Source organism: Babylonia areolata, chromosome 6 (assembly GCF_041734735.1).
Source record: "Babylonia areolata isolate BAREFJ2019XMU chromosome 6, ASM4173473v1, whole genome shotgun sequence".
Classification (NCBI taxonomy): Eukaryota; Metazoa; Mollusca; class Gastropoda; order Neogastropoda; family Buccinidae; genus Babylonia; species Babylonia areolata.
The window spans coordinates 45,187,961-45,201,992 of NC_134881.1; the positions used below are offsets into that span (position 1 = coordinate 45,187,961).

General features: G+C 46.8%; 1 protein-coding gene across 1 annotated transcript in view; it reads left to right on the top strand.

Annotated features, from left to right (window-relative positions):
- The first annotated feature begins 9,126 nt into the window (after positions 1 to 9,126).
- Positions 9,127 to 14,032, top strand: part of LOC143283075 (death domain-containing protein 1-like) — a 39,276-nt gene continuing 34,370 nt past the window's right edge. Inside the window, exon 1 of the mRNA XM_076589110.1 lies at positions 9,127 to 12,989. Within this exon, the coding sequence (XP_076445225.1) occupies positions 10,898 to 12,989 (2,092 nt within the window). The 5' untranslated portion in view covers positions 9,127 to 10,897. The remainder of the gene's footprint in view (positions 12,990 to 14,032) is intronic.

Below are 14,032 nucleotides of genomic sequence, written 5' to 3' on the forward strand. Positions count from 1 at the left end.
GTGCACTGCCCTGTCTTGATACAGCAGTGTGTGCACTGCCCTGTCTTGATACAGCAGTGTGTGCACTGCCCTGTCTTGATGCAGCAGTGTGTGCACTGCCCTGTCTTGATGATACAGCAGTGTGTGCACTGCCCTGTCTTGATACAGCATACAGTGTGAGCACTGCCCTGTCTTGATACAGCAGTGTGTGCACTGCCCTGTCTTGATGCAGCATACAGTGTGTGCACTGCCCTGTCTTGATGCAGCATGCAGTGTGTGCACTGCCCTGTTTTGATACAGCATACAGTGTGTGCACTGTCCTGTCTTGATGCAGCATACAGTGTGTGCACTGTCCTGTCTTGATACAGCATACAGTGTGTGCACTGTCCTGTCTTGATACAGCATACAGTGTGTGCACTGCCCTGTTTTGATACAGCATACAGTGTGTGCACTGTCCTGTCTTGATGCAGCATACAGTGTGTGCACTGTCCTGTCTTGATGCAGCATACAGTGTGTGCACTGCCCTGTCTTGATGCAGCATACAGTGTGTGCACTGTCCTGTCTTGATGCAGCATGCAGTGTGTGCACTGCCCTGTCTTGATGCAGCATACAGTGTGTGCACTGCCCTGTCTTGATGCAGCATACAGTGTGTGCACTGCCCTGTCTTGATGCAGCAGTGTGTGCACTGCCCTGTCTTGATACAGCATGCAGTGTGTGCACTGCCCTGTCTTGATACAGCAGTGTGTGCACTGCCCTGTCTTGATGCAGCATGCAGTGTGTGCACTGCCCTGTCTTGATGCAGCAGTGTATGCACTTCCCTGTCTTGATACAGCATACAGTGTGTGCACTGCCCTGTCTTGATGCAGCAGTGTATGCACTGCCCTGTCTTGATGCAGTATGCAGTGTGTGCACTGCCCTGTCTTGATACAGCATACAGTGTGTGCACTGCCCTGTCTTGATGCAGCATACAGTGTGTGCACTGCCCTGTCTTGATACAGCATACAGTGTGTGCACTGCCCTGTCTTGATACAGCAGTGTGTGCACTGCCCTGTCTTGATACAGCAGTGTGTGCACTGCCCTGTCTTGATGCAGCATACAGTGTGTGCACTGCCCTGTCTTGATGCAGCATACAGTGTGTGCACTGCCCTGTCTTGATGCAGCATACAGTGTGTGCACTGCCCTGTCTTGATACAGCAGTGTGTGCACTGCCCTGTCTTGATACAGCATACAGTGTGTGCACTGCCCTGTCTTGATACAGCAGTGTGTGCACTGCCCTGTCTTGATGCAGCATACAGTGTGTGCACTGCCCTGTCTTGACACAGCAGTGTGTGCACTGCCCTGTCTTGATACAGCAGTGTGTGCACTGCCCTGTCTTGATACAGCATATAGTGTGTGCCCTGCCCTGTCTTGATACAGCATACAGTGTGTGCACTGTCCTGTCTTGATGCAGCATACAGTGTGTGCACTGCCCTGTCTTGATGCAGCAGTGTATGCACTTCCCTGTCTTGATACAGCATACAGTGTGTGCACTGCCCTGTCTTGATGCAGCAGTGTGTGCACTGCCCTGTCTTGATACAGCATACAGTGTGTGCACTGTCCTGTCTTGATGCAGCATACAGTGTGTGCACTGCCCTGTCTTGATACAGCATACAGTGTGTGCACTGTCCTGTCTTGATGCAGCATACAGTGTGTGCACTGCCCTGTCTTGATGATACAGCATACAGTGTGTGCACTGCCCTGTCTTGATACAGCATACAGTGTGTGCACTGCCCTGTCTTGATACAGCTTACAGTGTGTGCACTGCCCTGCCTTGATACAGCAGTGTGTGCACTGCCCTGTCTTGATACAGCATACAGTGTGTGCACTGCCCTGCCTTGATACAGCAGTGTGTGCACTGCCCTGTCTTGATGCAGCATGCAGTGTGTGCACTGCCCTGTCTTGATGCAGCATGCAGTGTGTGCACTGCCCTGTCTTGATGCAGCAGTGTATGCACTGCCCTGTCTTGATGCAGCAGTGTATGCACTGCCCTGTCTTGATGCAGCATGCAGTGTGTGCACTGCCCTGTCTTGATGCAGCAGTGTATGCACTGCCCTGTCTTGATGCAGCATGCAGTGTGTGCACTGCCCTGTCTTGATGCAGCATGCAGTGTGTGCACTGCCCTGTCTTGATACAGCATGCAGTGTGTGCACTGCCCTGTCTTGATGCAGCATACAGTGTGTGCACTGCCCTGTCTTGATGATACAGCATGCAGTGTGTGCACTGCCCTGTCTTGATGATGCAGCATGCAGTGTGTGCACTGTCCTGTCTTGATACAGCATGCAGTGTGTGCACTGCCCTGTCTTGATGCAGCATATAGTGTGTGCACTGCCCTGTCTTGATGCAGCATACAGTGTGTGCACTGCCCTGTCTTGATACAGCATACAGTGTGTGCACTGCCCTGTCTTGATACAGCATACAGTGTGTGCACTGCCCTGTCTTGATGCAGCATACAGTGTGTGCACTGCCCTGTCTTGATGCAGCATACAGTGTGTGCACTGCCCTGTCTTGATACAGCATACAGTGTGTGCACTGCCCTGTCTTGATACAGCATACAGTGTGTGCACTGCCCTGTCTTGATGCAGCAGTGTGTGCACTGCCCTGTCTTGATGCAGCATACAGTGTGTGCACTGCCCTGTCTTGATACAGCATACAGTGTGTGCACTGTCCTGTCTTGATGCAGCATACAGTGTGTGCACTGCCCTGTCTTGATGCAGCATACGCTTACTGGACGACCCTAACAGTCATCGTGTTGGAGGCTTGATATCCCAAACATGAATTCTTTGAATTAGTTTAAACTGTTGTTCTGCATGGAAATTGCTTACCAAAGTAAACCTCACCTTCATTGAGAGTTTCCTTGGCAGATGTCAAGACAGACGACAGCACGAACTTCGCGTCGTGTCACGTGTGAGGAGGGCCATCACCGTCACCACGTGCTTCGCATTGTAGAGCAGCACGGGTTTTCAGGGATGAACTGACGTTGGACATCATAGCTTTGATATCACTGCTCTACTGTATCACTAATTTGTTATTCTGGTGGTCCCGTAGTTAGAATGAGCGCTCCTCGCATTAAACCACATAAAAAAAGAATGGTAATCAAGTCGGAAATATTGTACGTGATCTAAAAAAGCTGAGTGAGAGAAAGAAACTCACAAAATTTGAGACAAAATCCGATAAATAACACTGGTGACGCTGTTTCGTTCGCGTTGAAATATTTCAAGAACCTTTTGTTTATTGCCATGCGTAGGTATGTGCGTATATATATATATATATATATATATTTTTTTTTTTTTTTTTTTTTTTTTTTAAATATTACATATTACAGTGCGTGAGTACGTGTGTGTGTGTGTGTGTGTGTGTGTGTGTGTGTGTGTGTGTGTGTGTAAGCCTGCGTGAATGCGAAGAAGGTATGGGACCGTGTTATACGACCGCAACAGTCATCGCTTGATCCACAGTCCAGAGTATATATACATACATACAATACAATACATACATACATATTACGCATTGTGGTGACGCGCTCTCGCCCTTGAGAACAGTCAGGCTGTCACAAAGAGATATATGTTGTGACAAAAAGTAAAACTATACAACACAATACAATACAATATCATGTAAAACATCACAACACAGCACAGTGAGGCGGTCTGCAGTTCGCCAGTTATGGTTGGAAGCCACTGACGGAACGGAACTGACAACCTTGTGGATGCCAGCTGGGCGCTAAGCCACCCCAGTGAGTCAAGGTGGAACTGACAATCTTAACGCCACCCCAGTCAGCCATAGATGTACTGACAACCTTAACGCCACCCCAGTGAGCCATAGAGGTACTGACAACATTAACGACACCCCAGTCAGCCAAAGAGGTACTGACAACCTTAACGCCACCCCAGTCAGCCATAGAGGTACTGACCTTAATGCCACCCCAGTCAGCCATAGAGGTACTGACCTGAATGCCACCCCAGTCAGCCATAAAGGTACTGACAACCTTAATGCCACCCCAGTCAGCCATAGAGGTACTGACCTGAATGCCACCCCAGTGAGGCATAGAGGTACTAACAACCTTAATGCCACCCCAGTCAGCCATGGAGGTACTGACAACCTTAATGCCACCCCAGTCAGCCATGGAGGTACTGACAACCTGAATGCCACCCCAGTCAACCATAGAGGTACTGACTTTCATGCCACCCCAGTCAGCCATAGAGGTACTGACAACCTCAATGCCACCCCAGTCAGCCATAGAGGTACTGACCTTTATGCCACTCCTGTCAGCCATAGAGGTACTGACGAACGTAATGCCACTCCTGTCAGCCATAGAGGTACTGACGAACGTAATGCCACCCCAGTCAGCCATAGAGGTACTGACCTTTATGCCACTCCTGTCAGCCATAGAGGTACTGACAACCTAAATGCCACCCCAGTGAGCCATAGAGGTACTGACCTTAATGCCACCCCAGTCAGCCATAGAGGTACTGACCTGAATGCCACCCCAGTCAGCCATAGAGGTACTGACAACCTTAATGCCACCCCAGTCAGCCATAGAGATACTGACCTGAATGCCACCCCAGTCAGCCATGGAGGTACTGACGACCTTAATACCACCCCAGTCAGCCATGGAGGTACTGACCTTAATGCCACCCCAGTCTGCCATTTTGCCTCAGTGAACATCATCCGTTCTCGTTATGTATGGCAGTCAGTCCTTATGTATGGCAGTCAGTCCTTATGTATGGCAGGCAGTCCTTGTGTATGGCAGTCAGTTCTTATGTGTGGCAGTCAGTTCTTATGCATGGCAGTCTGTCCTCAGTCCTTATGTATGGCAGTCACTCCTAATGTATGGCAGTCACTCCTTATGTATGGCAGTCAGTAGTCAGTTCTTATGTATGGCAGTCAGTTCTTATGTATGGTAGTCAGTCCTCAGTCCTTATGTATGGTAGTCAGTCCTTATGTATGGCAGTCAGTCCTTATGGCAGTCAGTCCTTATGTATGGCACTCAGTTCTTATGTATGGCAGTCAGTCCTTATGTAAGTCAGTCCTTATGTATGGCAGTCAATCCTTATGTAAGTCACTCCTTATGTATGACAGTCAGTTCTTATGTATTGCAGTCAGTCCTTATGTATGTCAGTCCTTATGTATGACAGTCAGTTCTTATGTATGGCAGTCACTCCTTATATATGGCAGTCGGTCCTTATGTATGACAGTCAGTCCTGATGGCAGTCAGTTCTTATGTATAGCAGTCAGTCCTTATGGCAGTCAGTTCTTATGTATGTTAGTCAGTCCTTATGTATGGCAGTCAGTTCTTATGTATGGCAGTCAGTCGTTGTGTATGGCAGTCAGTCCTTATGGCAGTCAGTTCTTATGTATGGCAGTCAGTCCTTATGGCAGTCAGTTCTCATGTATGGCAGTCAGTCCTTATGTATGGCAGTCAGTTCTTATGTATGGCAGTCAGTCCTTACGTATGGCAGTCAGTCCTTATGGCAGTCAGTTCTTATGTATGGCAGTCAGTCCTTATGTATGGCAGTCAGTTCTTATGTATGGCAATCAGTTCTTATGTATGGCAATCCGTCATGTCCGACATTGACCTTCACAACAGTAGAAGAAGCAACTGCCGTCCCGTCTGTCTTGGCCAGATATTGATCATAGTGTGTCTATGTATGGGTGTATGTATGGGTGGAGGTGCTGTGTGTGTGTGTGTGTGTGTGTGTGCGTGCGTGCGCGTGTGTTGTGTGTGTGGGGTGGGGTGGGGTGGGGTGGATGGGTGTGTGTGGGGGTGTGTTTGAGATAGTCTTGCCCAAGTTGTATTCCCACTCTTTCGGCCAAGAGGGTTTTAGGACAGTCGGCGTTGGGATGGTCCCCAAAGACCAACCAGCTCCCAAGTCTGTAGCACTAAGAGCCAGTGTAATCATGCCTTCTAATTTGATAGTTATAATCCTTCACAGACTAAGCTATAAACGAATTTCCATTGCAGTGGAGAAACCATTGATCATTTATTGCTATAGATCTACACACACACAGACCCACATGCACACAGACCTACATTGTATTGATCACCAGCTGGCCTGGATGAGCAGCAACAAATTGAAACTCAACACACACAAAACCAAGATCATGCCAGTGGGCTCAGCACCACACCTTTGTAAAGTGGACATACAGTGAGTTTGCTAACATTGGGGGTGATACAGTTCTTTTCAAACATTTTGTCAAGTACCTTGGTGGAAATCTAGACTAAACATTGTTCATGCAGCAACATATTAGCTTCATCAACCGTGCGGCTTATCTCGAAATTTGGAAAATTGCCAGCATTCGTTCATATCTTTCGAAGACTGCAACAGTTAGACTTGTCTCCTCCGCTGTTACCTCGCGTCTGGATTACTGCAGTTCGGTACCAGTGGGTCTTCCAGCTGATCAGATCAGTCATTTGCAGAAAGTTCAGAACACTGCAGCTAAACTTGTAGCGCGGAAATCTAAGCGTGAGCATGTGATAACCTTTGCTCAAAGAGCTGCATTGGCTTCCAATTAAATTCCGCATTCAATTCAAACTTGCCATGCTCGCGTACTGCTTTTTTTTTTCATGGTACACTCCCACAGTATCTGTCTTCTTCGCTCAGGACTTATCAGTCTTCTCGGTCATTTCGATCTTCAGCTGAAAGGTTACTTCTATAGAAACGCACTTCATCATCATCATCATCATTACCATTAATATTATCATTATTATTATATACACATGAATCTGCATGGACACAAATCTACATACACACAGACTTACACACACATACACACAGACCTACATATACACAGATGTACTTACACACAGAGCTATATACACACAAATTTGCATACACACAGACCTACACACACAGAGATCTACATACACACAGATGTGCATACACAGTTCTACATACACACAGACCTGCATACACACATATCTATATACACACAAATCTGCATACACACAGACCTACACACACATACACACAGACCTACTTACACACAGATCTATATACACACAAATGTACATACACACATACCTACACACACATACTCACAGACCTACTTACACACAGATCTATATACACACAAATTTACATACACACAGATCTACATACACACATATCTGCATACACAGTTCTACATGCACACAGATCTACTTACACACAGACCTGCATACACACAGAACTATATACACACAAATCTACATACGCATAGACCTACATACACACACATCTATATACACACATACCTACATACATATCTACATACACGCAGATCTACATACACCCATGCATGCTATCAAGTCTCACGTTTATCCAGTTTCATGCGCACGCAAGTTACACACACACACACACACACACACACCCCACGCCTACAATTACTGGCACGCATTAACTGCTTCTTTTTTTCTCTCATTAAAGCTGGAAGCCAGACTGGCGGTGTAAACCACTGAACCACATCGCTATTCTCGTTCTGACTGGCCGGAAAACCTGACAGATTGCGGCACTTAATCCAGAGCACACGGTCATACAAGGTGTAACCAATCAAGCGTAAGCATGAAAGCATGTGTGTGTAATTCCGTCTCTGTAGTCTACAAAGGCAAGAAGTTGTACTCCTGTTGTGACACAGTATGTCGAGGTATAAGATAGAACTTCATGCGTATCTTATTGAAAATGTGTGTGTGTGTGTGTGTGTGTGTGTGTTGTTGTTGTTGTTGTTTTGAAGTTTGTTTGTTTGTTGTTGTTGCTTTGACGTTGACACGATTTCTTTTTTAAAAGCACCCTTCCATCCCCCCTCCCCCCGCTACCCCCCCCCCCCACTCCTATCTTTTCATGTAGCGCAGGGAGTGCCATCGTGCCACAAGTGTAGCTGACTTCGTGACAATGGCACGCAGATAGACAGAAAAAAGCAGATGATTTTACACACACACACACACACACACACAAACACAAGCTTTACCTTGCCTTACCTTGCCTAGCTTTGTTTTTACCTTGCCTTGCCTAACTTTGTTTTTACCTTGCCTTGCCTTGCCTTTCCTAACCTTCCCCAGCTTTACCTTGCCTTGCTTTGCTTTACCTTGCCTGGTTTTACCTAGCCTTGCCTAGCTTTACCTTGCCCAGCATTGCTTTACCTTGCCTTGTTTTACCTAGCCTTGCATTGCTTTACCTAGCCTTGTCTAGCTTTGCTTTACCTTGCCTTGTTTTACCTAGCCTTGCCTAGCTTTGCTTTCCCTTGCCTTGTTTCACCTTGCCTAGCTTTACCTTTTCACGCTTAACTTTGCTTTACGTTGCCTTCCTTTTCCTTGCATTGCATTGTTTTAGCTGCCTTGCCTTGCCTAGCTTCGTTTTGCCTTGCCTTGCCTAGCTTCGTTTTGCCTTGCCTTGCCTACCTTTGTTTTACCTTGCCTAGCTTAGTTTTACCTTGCCTTGCCTAGCTTAGTTTTACCTTGCCTTGCCTAGCTTTGTTTTAGCTGCCTTGCCTTGCCTAGCTTAGTTTTACCTTGCCTTGCCTAGCTTAGTTTTACCTTGCCTTGCCTAGCTTTGTTTTAGCTGCCTTGCCTTGCCTAGCTTTGTTTTAGCTGCCTTGCCTAGTTTAGTTTTACCTTGCCTTGCTTTGTTTTAGCTGCCTTGCCTTGCCTAACTTAGTTTTACCTTGCCTTGCCTAGCTTTGTTTTAGCTGCCTTGCCTTGCCTAGCTTTGTTTTACCTTGCCTTGCTTTGTTTTACCTCGCTTTGCCTTGCCTTCCTTTGTTTTACCTTGCCTTGCCTAGCTTTATTTTACCTTGCCTAGCTTCGTTTTACCTTGCCTTGTCTAGCTTCGTTTTACCTTGCCTTGACTAGCTTCGTTTTTACCTTGCCTTGCCTAGCTTTGTTTTACCTCGTCTTGTCCTCCTTCCCGCCAGCTATTGTCTACAAATACAACTTTTATCGCGTCTGTTTTCTTCTGGCGGGCATTGCACTTTAGGTAGTCATGACGGACTGTGATTTCTCCCGGGGATTTGGCGTCGCCGTGCGACATGGTGCATCGAACACTCACAACACGCACACGGGATTGACCTTCCCTCTGATCGCTCAAGCACTGACGGCCGCCCCACACTGCGCCTTGTGCTTGTGCTGCCAGTGGATATCAATCAAGTGGACCCTAGTGCTGCCAGTGGATATCAATCAAGTGAACCCGCCGTCACACGGTAAAGACTGCAGCCACTGACAGTCAGGGTTTAGCTTGCAGGCGGCTGGCTGTAGAAAACCATGCTGTCAGGTCCTCAAAAATAAAAGGAGTTTTTTTTTTCTTCCGAAAACTAGTCACAAACGTTTCAGTTTTGCGAGTCGTGCTTAAAAATGATTATTGCTGATTTTTTTTCTCCTTTGGTTTAATTAAAGATTGATGCAGGAACAGTGTCCAAGACACAAGACAGGTCCGATGACATTTCATCTGTGGTTGAAGTTAATGTGATTGTATCCAAAAATATTTATGATGACCAGCAAGTCGTTTTAAATTCGAAAGCGAATGTTTTGATTTGAAATTACCGTTTTTGGCAAGGCTGACTGTGGACGTGTGTATGCTGTGTGCGCTGTGAACACACAGAGACGTGCTGATTATATACATGACTGGGGTGTGCGCTGTGAACACAAAGAGGCGTGCTGATTATATACATGACTGCCGTGTGCGCTGTGAACACAAAGAGGCGTGTTGATCATATACAAGACTACAGTATGCGCTGTGAACACAAAGAGGCGTGTTGAATATATAGGCTACATGGCTGCAGTGTGCGCTGTGAACACAAAGAGGCGTGTTGATTATATACAAGACTACAGTGTGCGCTGTGAACACAAAGAGGCGTGTTGATTATATACAAGACTACAGTGTGCGCTGTGAACACAAAGAGACGTGTTGAATATATACAAGACTACAGTGTGCGCTGTGAACACAAAGAGGCGTGTTGATTATATACATGACAAAAAACAAAAAGAAAAAAATCTCGTGGAGCTCCTTTTAACGATAAGCTGCTTACGGACATTTCGAATCGTGGCATGAACAGAATTAGCGATGAAAGTGTACACATTTGCAGACCCTAAACCCACTTGTTGGGCGCTGGGTTGCCGTTGTAGTTAATCTTATTCTGCCTCCAGAGTGTGTGAATATAAGTGTGTATATTCGACAATTCGTAGATTGAGATTGAGTTCTTCACTCTCTCTCTGAAGTGACTGAAACTGTGAGAAATATGACCAATTGTTTTGCTCGTAACTGACAAAGTGACATTGTACCAAATAAGGTCCATCAAAAGTGGTGAAAATGAGACTTTAATTTAATGAAGAGTGCGTGAGGAGAAATTCAACTGCCATCGAAATTAGTTACATCAGTATGTACTTTTGTTTAAAACTGACAGCATGAACAATGTGTGATTTTTTTTTTAAATTCTGAATTAGTTGGGGGGGGTTCTGAAAATGTCTAAATTTTTAGACACCCAGCTGTGGAGAAGAGAAAGAAATGACAAACCCTGACAAGTAAAGTTGATCCTCAGTTAACAGCACAGTCATCAGCTATTTATTACCGTTAAGTGAAGGATAAACGGCAGCATTTCTATGATTCCTGTACTGCACTGAAAAGGGTTTCATCCGTGCTAAAAATAGATGTCTACTTTTAACAACCAAATTAAGAAATCAACATTTTGTTGAAGCCAACATAAAGAGTGACAAAGACAAAATTAAAAAAAAGACTGTGGAAAGACAGCATCACCTTGCAAGTCCTTGAAAGGCAGGATTAACGGAATGTCAGCATTAACCTGAAAGTCAGGATCAACGGAAAGTCAGCAACACCTTGCAAGTCAGGATTAACGGAAAGTCAGCATCACGTTACAAGTCAGGATTAACGGAAAGTCAGCAACACTTTGCAAATCATTCATGATGGAGAAGAGTGAGGGAGGAGAGGTATCCCAGACCTCCCCCCCACCCCACAACACTGCAGGGAGTAATGTGGAGAAACCGACCAAGATTTTCATAACAGACGATGAGGGAATCGGAGACAGTGAGGCCAACACCCCACGTCCTGGTTCCTCTGCGGCCGAATTCCATCCTCCCGCCTCCACACAACCCTCGTCCAACACCTCGGCCTTGCACTCGGAAACTCCGTCCCCACAACCTTCTGGATGGAAACCACAGCCCTCGTCAGACGCTCAACATTTGGAAACTGATCAACAACCCTCATCAGAGCCTCAGTCTCCGGCATCTGTACCAGAACACCAAGCAGACTCTCAGCCTTCTGATTCCCATCCACGGCCGGAGCTCCAACACTCGTGCAAAGAGCCACAAGAAAAGTTTCCTCCGCCTCCCTTGTCAACAAACGACTGTCTGTCTGAACAGACAGAAACACTGATAGCGTCCTCTCCTCAACAACGTGAATGTGCAGACGTCAATGGAAGCTCCGATATGAAGAATGATGATCAGGCTGATGATGGTCAACAAAAGAAAGAGGATGCCGCACACAGGTCCCCTGTCCCTGGTGAAGAGGCCGACAGTCACGTGACTCAGAAGTTCACCAATCAGAATTCCCAGTGTTCAAAACCTCCTGTGGTTCCTGACAGAAATCCTGACACTGAAGCCATTCTAGCTCACCCTAACAATGATATGTCAACCTCAGAGAATCACGAGGCAGGTGATGCAACTTCCTCAAGCCCTAACCAACCTCCACCTCAGATCTCTGAGAATGTTTCATGCGGGACGACTCCATCAGATCCTAACCATCCGCCCTCATCTCAGACCTCAGAGAATAACGATGTTCAAAAGATGAGGTCACCAATCACTGGGAAATCAACATCTCCTTCTGCAAAGATCAGTCAGAACTGTTCACCAGTTCCTGATGTACCACTATATTCTCCGACTTTTGAGAACAATGTTTCCCCAAAGAAAAGTTCATCAATCTCTGATGAACCACCATATTCTCCGACTTTTGAGAACAATGTTTCTCCAAAGAAAAGTTCATCAATCTCTGATGAACCACCATATTCTCCGACTTTTGAGAACAATGTTTCCCCAAAGAAAAGTTCATCAGTCTTCGATGAACCACCATATTCTCCGACTTTTGAGAACAATGTTTCTCCAAAGAAAAGTTCATCAGTCTTCGATGAACCACCATATTCTCCGACGTTTGAGAACAATGTTTCTCCAAAGAAAAGTTCATCAGTCTTCGATGAACCACCATATTCTCCGACTTTTGAGAACAATGTTTCTCCAAAGAAAAGTTCATCAGTCTCTGACGAACCACCATATTCTCCAACCATAGAGACCAACATTTTCCACGAGGCAAATTCATTTACAGTCGAAGACCAAACACTTTCACGGGCTCCAAAGAACCACCAGAAGTTGCCAGACTCCGGTGAACTTTCGCCATATTCTCCAAGCTTGGAGAAGGTTTCCCAGAAGAGGAGTTCCTCACTTGCAGAAGAACAAGAATCTTCTGCATCCCCAAAGTACCATCAGAACAATTCACCAATCCATGAAGAACCACACAGTTCACCGACCTTAGATAACAGTGTTTCACCAAAGAGTCCACCAGTTCTTGAAGAATCACCGTGTTCTACAACCCGAGCCAACAATGTTTCCCACGACAAGGATTCGCCCACCGAAGAAAACCCAGCATGTCCTGGGTTCCCAGAGAGCCACCAGAGGTCATCAGTCCCGGACAGCCCCCCATCCCCCCAGGTCTTAGAGAAGCAGGTTTCCAGCCAGCTTCAGCACGTGATGGCGGCCCTGCAGGATTACCACCACAAGCTTTCTTTACGAGGAGGCGTTCCGGACGTGGATGACGACGAGAACCTCCAGAAGACCCTGAAGACGGTGACACGGGTGTGCCAGACGTGCTGCAGCACGTCAGCGGCCCTGGGCAAGCAGCTCCAACAGGCACGCCACCTGACGGACAACATCAACAAGGACCTCACCCACAAGCTGCAGTCTGCTGACCTCAAGGGCTTTCTCCCTCTGGGCTACTGCATGGAAGGTTAGTGACATGCCTCCCACCACACGATGGAGTCACATTGTATATGATGTCTGTGCCATTGTCTGTTTCTCTATGTCTGTCTGTCTGTCTCCCTCTCTCTCCATCCCCGTGTGTGCGTGCGTGCGTGCGTGCGTGCGTGTGTGTGTGTGTGTGTGTGTGTGTTTGGTTGGTTGTGTTTGGGAGAGAGGTGAGTGTGCACAACTGATTCCGAACAAGCTCGCTAGCTTTACCAACTCTCTCTCTCTCTCTCTTTCTCTCATGCATGCTCACTAATTCCTTAAATTTACAAAAAAAAAACAACAACACACAAACAAACAAACAAAAAACCAAAAAAAAACAACAACAAAAAATAAACAATTCTCAAATCACTGTCAGATTTTTTTTTGTGTGTGTGTGTGGCCTCTCTCTTGTTCCCTCTCTCCACCCCTCCCACTTTGTTCTCCCCTTCCCCCTCCTCTTATTTGAGCAGTTTACTCTCGTCCTCTGTCCCTGTGTCAACCTGTGACATGTACCCCGTTCTCTGTCCTTGTGCCAACCTCTGGGTGACATGTACCCCGTACTCTGTCCCTGTGTCATCCTGTGACATGTATCCCGTTCTCTGTCCCTGTGTCATCCTGTGACATGTACCCCGTTCTCAGTCCCTGTGTCAACCTGTGACATGTACCCCGTTCTCTGTCCTTGTGCCAACCTCTGGGTGACATGTACCCCGTACTCTGTCCCTGTGTCATCCTGTGACATGTACCCCGTTCTCAGTCCCTGTGCCAACCTCTGGGTGACATGTACCCCGTACTCTGTCCCTGTGTCATCCTGTGACATGTACCCCGTTCTCAGTCCCTGTGTCATCCTGTGACATGTACCCCGTTCTCAGTCCCTGTGTCATCCTGTGACATGTACCCCGTTCTCAGTCCCTGTGTCATCCTGTGACATGTACCCCGTTCTCAGTCCCTGTGCCAACATCTGAGAGATATGTACCCCGTTCTGTGTCCCTGTGTCAACCTGTGACATGTACCCCGTTCTCAGTCCCTGTGCCAACCTCTGAGAGA